A 10,573-nucleotide genomic window follows, 5' to 3' on the forward strand; every position below is an offset into this window, starting at 1 on the left:
GAATAAGATTCACTTGAGTGAATAAGATTCACTTGAGTGAATAAGATTCACTTGAGTGAATAAGATTCACTTGAGTGAATAAGATTCACTTGAGTGAATAAGATTCACTTGAGTGTAAGATTTTAACCGGTATTGTAATTATTTGCCATGTCAGTCTGGATATGAAGATGTAAAATTCAAGTTTTCTCTAATTGTTGAAAAGAATCGTAACTAATGAGTCATGAAAACGCACAGCGGCGCTAGAGCGGCGCTGAATGGCAACAAAGTTGACGGATGCCGTGCCGCTACAGAACGGTAACAAAGTTGACGGATGCTGGTGATGCCGCTGGATGGCAACAAAGTTGACGGATGCCGTGCCGCTACAGAACGGTAACAAAGTTGACGGATGCTGGTGATGCCGCTGGATGGCAACAAAGTTGACGGATGTTGCCGTCGAAAGCAAAAAATTGATATGTCACCGCTCCCTAAAGTACTCAACAGAAAAAATCTTTTGTTGCTGCTGGGACAGTATTTTCAAATTTTTTAAGCCAACATGTAAGCTTATATTTATTTGTACAAAATCTGAATACGTCACATTTCACTCTAGACTCTTACGCACGATATCATCAAAAATTTATTTTACTTGAACTCACAAATTGTTTTACGGAATATAATTTATTCAAAAGGGGCTATTTGCATAGCAAAAACACACGATTCAGAAAAACGTCCATTTATGTGTACGATAAACTATAAATTAGAAGTTTAAGAAATACAAGCATGATATTGAATTTGGTTAATTTTTACACATTTAATGTTTGCATTTGAAGACGCTAGCGCGAATTAATATAAAGCAAAGCATAAATTTTAAGCGAGTAAAACCTGTGAGTATTTAATACAATTTAATACAATACAATCTATCAGCACACAATTGCCCAATGAAATTAAAGGCCCAACGCTTGCGCTGTCTTTATTCACTAATCAATAATCACTTTCAAGGCAACATGACGCACAAAGAACAAGTGCTCTCCTAGTAAGCAATAAATTATTTAACGGGTCTACATTGAAGAGCCCTCAAGGTTGTGATTAAAAGTGGAGATAACGCTGCGTGGGCTGATGATATAATTTTTTTCTATTGTAGATGCACTGTTATAGAATAAGACTTCTGGAGCATACGCGAGTAATTAAGTTAAAATATCTTCTGTTGTTTCACTCATGTAATGTTAACACGGCTCTTCAAATATATTTTGTATCGTGCGCCAGTCTTCTTTAAAATTTATATATCGGCTATCTCTGCAAATCACTTCGTATTTAATAAATTTTTTAATATATTAGGTCATGATTAATTTTTCTATTTTTAACATGACATTTTAAAATGAATTTCTGGAGTTCAGTTGCCATTATACTTTTCTTTCATTCGGTCATTATACTTTTCGATCATTATCATTTCATTCGGTCATTATACTTTTCTTTCACTCGATCGTCAATCCTCAGAAAACGGCTCATAGGTGAAGACATTGAGCCTTGCCACTTCTGCCCAATTTAGCCGCACTCGGCAACCTCGCATCTTCCAGAAACACAGAGAATCGCGCGTAGCAACTTTGAAGCTGCATTGAATTGAGCTTGACTTAACCTTTAACCTTCATTCTGCAGCCTGCAGTAGTGCAGCTGCAGCAGAGAGCAGATTGTTAGCCTGCAGAGCTGCAGAGAGGCGAGGGACAAGTCGTCTATATTAGGCTTATATGTCGTTGCGGGCATTAAACCCAGCATTGCAGGTATGGAATGCATTAAGTTCCCTCGCTCGCACTACACAACAAGCTGCCGGGTTCATTTGCAACTCGCTCAAATAGTGTAGTTTGAATCTAATTTATCCATTGCATTCAGAAAGGACAGTCTGGATTGTGCTAACATCTGAGCAACAAACTGCGTTGTTTGTAGACTGTACACTAACCGCACGTTATGAATACCATAGCAGATGATATCTACTTAAGACTTATAAGAGAACCCACGCTAAAAAGTCGTATTCTAGCCGCAAGTTTAACCATGTTTTGGTTAGGTTTAACCTCCACGCTGCGCATGAGTGTAGCAGCAATCCACGAGCGTAGAGAGTATACAAGACATGGGCTTAATGAAGGCAATGTGTCCCGCACCTGTGCAGTGCAGGTGTTACTGAGGCCTACACTCAGACAAATAAGTGGAACTTGGTCCAAACAGCGACGTGCCTCTTGCCTTGTGTGGATCATAGCGACACAGTCTGGTCCGGTAAAAAATGAAACTGGAGTCGAGATACATTGTCCTGGCAATTCGGGTAAAATTATAGAATTTATTGAGAAATTTCACGCGTGGGAGAAAGATCTGCATTACAGTCCCTAACGAAATTATAATGAAATAGCATCCAGGACAGTAATAACAACAACACAATATATGGTTCGGAAATTCTACCCATCAAAAAAAAAACAGTCAATGACAGAACCGAATATTGACGAGACGAACATACTGACCGGTAAGCCTCAGTTATGGGGGTATGAAGAAAACTTATTATTCATGACTTGGTGAATTCTGAGGACTTCAGTTTATTTAACGTTGATATAAATGAATACCTGAGACGCATTTATTCAAATACCTGAGATGCGAGTATTAATTTAAATACCTTGGATATAAGTAATAGTTAAAATACATGATAGGCGGGTATTTCTTGACGCAGTTTAGTGGAAATAAATCCTATTGTAAAACATATGCAATAATAGCAAGTAGAGGTAGAAGATTTGATAAAACAACGGCTATTTATTCTCCGACACATTATTTAAATAATTATAATTAATAATAATCATTGTTGTTATATTATCTTATTTAAATAATTTCGAAATTGATCAGCAAGCGCATCGGCTTACGCATTTATGCGTTTGCCTTTAATTTTAAAATGAATGTGCTGAAGTTCCTTCAGTTGGTCTTTGAATACTAAACCGTTTACTTGAGGAAAACTTGTCCCTATAGTATTTTAGGTACTTATAACTTGTTAGCTTTATGTTTTCATCGGGCTCTCACTAGGCTCCAGGGCAGAATATCTGACGCGACGGTTCCAAATTAAAGACTTTTTTTTCAAATTCTGCAGAGTTTGAACCAAACCTCCTGGGCTGAACATCTATCAGTCGATTAAAACGAAGTGAAGTTCTCAAGCCTCGTAATATTAAAGTGTTATCTCCATTGAACATTTAAAGCCATCGAATGAATATATGGAGGAATATTAGTGTCCGGGGAGTTTCAAAATACCTTGGACGGCTGTTGGCCGAGCCTCAGTCTGGTCATTGACTGAGCACTCGACTGGCAGGGGAAACTCAAGCCTGAATGTGGATTTCAATCCTGCAACTTGGAACTGAAGTGATTCGAAAGTGAATTACTAAAAATCAGAGGAGCTGATGGATAATAGTTAGTATAGTTATAGTTATATAGTTATATGTAGTTATATAGCTATATAGTTATATAGTTATATAGCTGTATAGTTATATAGTTATATAGTTGGTGTATAGTTATCAGCTAGTAATAAATTATCGTACGGAGTTTAATGTGTGAACTGTCATCTTACAATAGAAGGGCATAATAATTTTACACCTGGTTATGTTTTTACACAAGTATTATTGTGTGTTGCGCTAAATTCGGTAGCACGCGGCTGAAATTCATTAGAAATTTGTACAAGCTGCTTTTCGGAACACGTTACCGTGTTTTATTTCAGATTAAATAGTAATAACTTGGCTCGCAACTGCTGGATTCCATTGCACGTTTCGAGAAACAGGAAACTTGTGGCGATAAATTCTTGTTCTCAATGCGCATTCAGCGGTAGCGTTTCTCTTGAGGTTGTCACTTTAAAATAATAATATTTACGATGCCTTTTGAGAATATGAATTGCAACCGGGATTGATTCGTAAAGAAGCAAATTTTAGGGACAGCTTGGGACAATTGATATTTTTAAACCAGCCATGGTTATTATCTCAACGATCTTGCACCATCAAGAGGGTGCTCATATATCCTCAATTTAGGGTAACATGGGGCAACTAGCCCACTGCGGGTCACGAGCCCATAGCGGATTTTTCACTAAGTATGGCAGATATTGGTCCGTGTTCTCTACCGCCGGTCGACAGTTTCACTGGGATGAAGTGTACGGATTTACGTTTTGCTAAGTGTTTGCGTTATTATTATTTTTTGCTTCTAAATAAAACTGTTTTTGATTACTGTAGATGAAGCTTTTGAAATTACTGTGAATTATATTTTGAAAGTAATATTTATAGGGATAATTTTGAGATCAAGTTTAGACTATTAGCTTTTAAAATAAAATGTTGACACGATATAAATTGAAATGATACCTAGTGCATGGGGCAACGGGCCCACGCGTGTCACGGGGCAAAGCGGCCATGGTGTAGTCTTGTGTTATACATCATTAGATTTGTCTCAATGACCTTTTCAAAACCATGACTAGCTTTTGAATTACAAATTACACTTCATATTGCATGATTTTTTGATTTGCCGCCTCAAGGCAGCAGGTTTAGTTTCTAGATATGCGTATTTATGACCCCTTATCAAGTTATTGACTCCTGCATTGCCAAAAGTTGATTTCAGTCAACACTAATTAATTAGCCAAAAGTTGATGAGTTTTTATGGTGTTGGCTGAAATCGCGACGAATTCTCTGTACATAATATATGGATTATGGACGAAGATGGAACGAAGTGTTTTTCTGATCAACTAAACGTATATTTTCTAGTTAAGGATACATTTTTTCATGTCAAGGAGGATATCAGGATATATAAAAATATATATCCTGTTCAAGTCAAGGATATATATTTGTATGTCAATGAAATATTTTTCTTCACGTCAGTGATAGATTTTTTAAGCCAAGAGTATATATTTTTTCAAGTTGAGGATATGATTTTTTGAGTTGTTAATAAATGAATGAATGTCATATTTTTTATTACATTTTTCTTATTTTTAACTGTAAAGTGTTGTTTTATCATTTTAAACGAAAAATATGCAATTGTGCTAAAGGGACCAAGGGTGGGCGTCTTGCCCCAAGCCCATGGGCCCATTGCCCCAGGAGTGAGGCAGTGGGCCCATTTTGACACTTTTTACAAAATAGTGTTTCATTAAAAATTGAATAACTCTATAGGCGTCTAATTCACATCATACATTCCGCATTAGTTGTACCTTTAAACAAAACAAAGAACCACCTCGTATCAATTAAAACTTCATCAAAAATTTAGTTTAAAAAAAGTGGGGGGCGCGCTGCCCCATGTTGCCCTACCTGCACCACATATAGATTACTAATATATGGAACAAACACTTGTTCGAAATTGTTGTTCTAATTGTGACAAATAATTGTTCTAAATTCCCAAATTATAAATGAGATACTCAAAATATGGCCATTTTCTGGAATTTTGTTCTCTATTTTAAGCTGCATTCAGCTTCATTGCGGTTCATCTCCTCAACTCGGAAATGACCAGCGCAATTTTATATTATTTTCAAAGTTCTTAATGGATTGACATATAGCTTTTTTTAGTTTCGTGATATTTATCTTCGCAAATATAGTTACGTTGCTATTTTGGTCACTTTTGTTCGGTCGAACAACCTATCATTGCACTTTAATATATTTCATCAAATCCTATGCATGACGCCAATTTTACCTTTTTTCAAATTTTCGATGTCAAAGCCCAGAGTTTTTCAAAACTTCGTTTTTCTTTATGCCTGTCACGTACGACTTTTCACTTCTCTTCATCTCACTTTTTACGTCCTCTCACGCTCGACATTTCACTTCTTTCCCTTTCATATCTGACCTTTCCCTTCTTACCCTTCAATGTTCGACCTTTCGTTACTTTGTCTCCAGTCAAACTCAAACTCTCGCACTTTTCTCAGTCACATTCGAACTTCCATTTGCGTCTTTTGTTTGGCAGGGAACTTTTCGTCTCAAAGCGCACGCTGTAAGTCGCAGTGCAGTTTCTATGACGGAACCGTCTCGCTCCGTTGTATCGGTCGAGTCTCGCTTCACTGTTTCTCATGGGTCTCGCTTCATTGTTTCGCTCGGGTCTCGCTTAATTGTCTCGCACGGGTCTCGCTTCATTGTTTCGCTCGGGTCTCGCATAATTGTTTTGCTCGGGTCTTGCTTCATTGTCTCGCACGAGTCTCGTCTCATTGTCTCGGGATAATGGAAATAAGAGTCTTAACGAGCCGGGGTCGAGATGAGCAAAGTTGTAAAGCGAGGCTCGCCTATGATTAAAAATCGAAGTAAAGCATAGCGACGGACGGCGGTAATGAGGATACGGAGAGCTCAACACCATGCAACCAGTCCTTACCGAAGTGAAGAAAATAGCTATCGTTGCAGGGGTAGTCAGAAAAATAGAGCCATGACGTTTAAAAGAGAAAGAGGGAACAAAGAACGTCAGTTTTGATCGGAGTAATGAGTAATGGTTTAGTAATGTAAATCGGAGTGTAGTAAACTGAGTAATGGTTTAGCTGGTATAATGCCTCCTTGTCTGGAGGTTTGTGAGGTAGTGCAGAAGAATAGAATGCAGTTCACCCATCGAAGCGAATCAAAATTTTAAGTCACATAGCAAATTTATCTAGAGAATCTCGAACTCTGAACTCTGCTTTACAGTTTTTATACTTAATTATGAACTACACATCATACAAAACTTAGCAGAATTCATCTGCGAATCCCCGGACACGACCCAGCAAATTTTCTACCAGAATTGTGGGGTTCACACTCCAACTAATCGTCAGCGTGCAGGCTGTAAGTGAACACTTTGTCTACGGCTACGCGTACGGTAGTTTATACTATTTTCATATCAATTCCTCGTATCGATATAATTAGTGGACAAAGAACTATCATTTTGTCTATGGCTACATAAACGATCTCTTCATAACGGTATCTAAATAAATCGTATCTTCAGGGTATCATCGGAGAAAAAAACGCTCAATATTTTTTCCTTTCAACTTCTTTGTGTCGCGGCTAACGTAGGACACAACAACCTCCTGACATGATGGCGGCGACGATCAATGCAAATTTAGAATTTCCGCCTGAATACTTAATTTGTGTGCCGATAAAATCACGAAAAAATTGTCGAGAAGGCGAGGAACTTGCCAGAATATTCGAGAAATTCGACACGTTGCGCCTTATCTTGCTCATCGCGCGCCAGCATGCTTGAGATTTTTTCTGTTTTCGAAGCCTAGATGAAGCCCGGGAGGATTATTTAGTGAATATAAAAGGTTATTTTAAAACTATTTATGTCTAATTTTCCTATATGTCCATGATATTCTAGTTAATTGACATTATTTATCTTTAGATCACTTTGAGTTTATATGGCTCAATCTCCCTGATGCTAAGCCACGCCGAAGCCTTTCGTCATTATGAGCACAGAACAAAATTCGCCGAACGCAGCAGATTTTTTAACCTTTGTGTTACCAGCATAAACGGAGCCACCATAATAGCCTTCCATTACCCCATGTTCACAAGAGATTCCTCTCAGCCCTACACCTCGAGCACAAACATCACTAACAAGCTTAGAACGTTGCTTCGTATGTATAAAAGAACTCTAATGCTATAAAGAACCAGAATATCGATAGGACGACATAGAGCGTTCATTTCAGATAACTGGGCTGCGTATATGGCTGCCATCAGAAGCGCTTGTTACCGAACACGCGACAAGTTTGTAGCTAAAACTACTTTCTAGTGACACGTTTGTCGTCGCTTGTTCTCTTGTAAACTTCCAGGGGCGGGAGGGGGGCGACCGCTGGACCGCTCTTTATTTGTAGCTGCCTGAAGAATTCTTCTGACAATTGCAAAGAATTCTTGCCTTACTACGATATTCCTACCTGAATTATGGAAGCAATAGGTAATGAAAAGTTGATGCCATAAATTATTTGTAGGTTCTAATGAAAAACCCTTCATCATTTACTAATCAATTTCATCATATAAAATACTGTCACAATTGTATTAAGAGTTTTATCTTCAACCGTTATTTCATAAACGCACGATTAGAGTAACATTATGGTAATGAATCTCAACGTTATTACAATAGCAACTTAATTTATCATCTAAAGAAATAATAGGAACCTAAAAAGTCATTGAAACAAGGAATAAATACAATTTCTAGTGTTAATGAAGCATGTTAATGTTAAGTGCAAGTCAGCCTCAGCAGACCATGCAATTGCCTTACTTATTATTCGTAGCAGACATTTTTTACAGAAAATATCAGTAAAGTAACAGCCTGAGAAAGGATATTCGTGCTGAAATCACCCATTTTAATTTATATTTTTATGTATTAAAAATATTCATCCATTTTAATTTATATTAAATCCATTGTGTGAGTAATGTTGATAAACATTTAACTTGAACGACAAATATCGAACACGAATGCATATATTCATTTAAGATTCAAAGCAATCACCCCGCGACGACGATGAAGTCGAGTCTGTTCCTGGACTCGGCGAGGTTACAGGTGCCCTTACCTAACTTAACCTAGCCTAACCCAATCTACTATAACTTAACATAACTTAACCTTAACTAACTCAACTTAACCTAACTTAACCTAGCACTCACCCTGCGACGACGATGAAGAAGTCGAGTCTGTTCCAGGACTCGGCGAGGTATGTGCCCTTGCCATGGAAGCCCATGGCCATGACTTTGATGAGCATCTCGACAATTGTGTGAGTAATGTTGATAAACATTTAACTTGAACGACAAATATCGAACACGAATGCATATATTCATTTAAGATTCAAAGCAATCACCCCGCGACGACGATGAAGTCGAGTCTGTTCCTGGACTCGGCGAGGTTACAGGTGCCCTTACCTAACTTAACCTAGCCTAACCCAATCTACTATAACTTAACATAACTTAACCTTAACTAACTCAACTTAACCTAACTTAACCTAGCACTCACCCCGCTACGACGATGAAGAAGTCGAGTCTGTTCCAGGACTCGGCGAGGTATGTGCCCTTGCCATGGAAGCCCATGGCCATGACTTTGATGAGCATCTCGACGGCGAAGAAAGCGAAGATCAGGTCGTCAAAAATCTGCACAAAAAGTCAGCCAATTTTCATATTTCGATTTATTCCACCAAAAATCTGGTCCGTGTTTCACCAGGGAATTGATTTTAATTTATGATTTGCGGGGAAAGTTGTGCGCGTTTCGTCACTGAATTCGTATAATTATTTGAAAATGCTTCATGATTTACCTCGTTAATTACCAGACATCGTCGGCGCTGTGTTTTTGCGCTCAAAATCCCAAATTATTTTCTATGTCAGGAATCGAAAAAAGAACTTGAAAAAAATGTAATGAATAATCTTGAAAAAATTCATGCCAGTGGCCAACAATGCCTTCGGCTGAAGGAACAAACTCGAGCGACTTCCTTCGGAATATTTTTTATCCTTTTCGTAGCATATTCTTTATCTCGGCGAAAACTTTCATGTTTCCGACGAAAAAGCCAGCAGAATAGCCGGATAGCTTGGGGCAAGATGGCGGGTCTCGGCTCCCGAGGTAAACTTCTGAATATACAATGTAAAGAAGCACAAAAATGGCCTACATATGGGGAAGATGGGGCGAGAAATTCTGACATGATTTGGAAATATCGAAGATAGTTTAGATTTTAGAAGGATTGTGGTGCACTTCATGCACAATTAAATGAAGAAAGATTGAAATTGTGGATGATATTTTATCAATAAGAACGAAGGGAGAGTAATAGAGTGAGTTTAAATTTAACGAAACTCATGACGATCAAGAAGTGATGCAGCGAAGAAAAAATATTATTTCTATTTTCTAAAATTTTGATGAATGAACAGTATAATGATGAATATAATGATTCATATAAAGATGGGTTTAATGATGTATGTAAATATAAATGTAATGATGTATGTAATGATGAATATAGTAGAAATGAGTGTACTGCTGCTTTTCTCAGCAAATATAACTATTTCGTTGCACAAAACCGAATTATTTGCGGTCTCTGAATTTTATTATTCATACCTGCCTAACCTTATTTTGCAGAAAATAGCGAGACAATTTCTATAATATTGTTCTCTTATACGTCATCTAAAAACCTGGACCTACGCCTGTTCCCCCATAATTAGGCGTCCTCCTGCGCTTCTTTTAAATTAATTATTCAGCTTCAATACTGAACATCAAGACGCTTATGGCCTAATATATTACAAAAATAGATCAAATGAAGAGAAATTCCCAGCAGCAAATGCAGTTTTATAACATAATTACATGTCCAGAGGTTATTTAACAATTATACATACAAAAATAAAACAGTTTCTCGTGTGAGGAGCGTAAACCGCCAGTCGTCGGTTGGTGATGGACTTCTTTTATGCATGAGATGAAATCATTAGCATAATACTCATGAATAAATTATAACCTTTGCTGTTCTGCTCAAACCAAGTCTGGTTTTTAATTTTTACACTGTACACTGCATGACTGTAGCGAGCTACAGTCCCTGCATTACGTCGTGACGCACGCTATAGTACCTGCAACGTCTTGCACCGCGTCGTGACGCACGCTGCAGTACCTGCAACGTCTTGCACCGCGTCGTGACGCACGCTACAGTACCTGCAAC

At 37.9% G+C, this 10,573-nt stretch overlaps 1 protein-coding gene across 1 annotated transcript in view; it reads right to left on the minus strand.

Annotated features, from left to right (window-relative positions):
* LOC108681395 (voltage-dependent T-type calcium channel subunit alpha-1G) overlaps window positions 1-8,653 on the minus strand; it is a 95,841-nt gene extending 87,188 nt beyond the window's left edge. The window contains exon 1 of the mRNA XM_047882876.1: window positions 8,559-8,653. Within this exon, the coding sequence (XP_047738832.1) occupies window positions 8,559-8,653 (95 nt within the window). The remainder of the gene's footprint in view (window positions 1-8,558) is intronic.
* Between the last annotated feature and the right edge of the window lie 1,920 nt (window positions 8,654-10,573).

This window comes from Hyalella azteca, unplaced genomic scaffold (assembly GCF_000764305.2).
Source record: "Hyalella azteca isolate HAZT.00-mixed unplaced genomic scaffold, Hazt_2.0.2 contig11500, whole genome shotgun sequence".
NCBI classification, from domain to species: Eukaryota; Metazoa; Arthropoda; class Malacostraca; order Amphipoda; family Hyalellidae; genus Hyalella; species Hyalella azteca.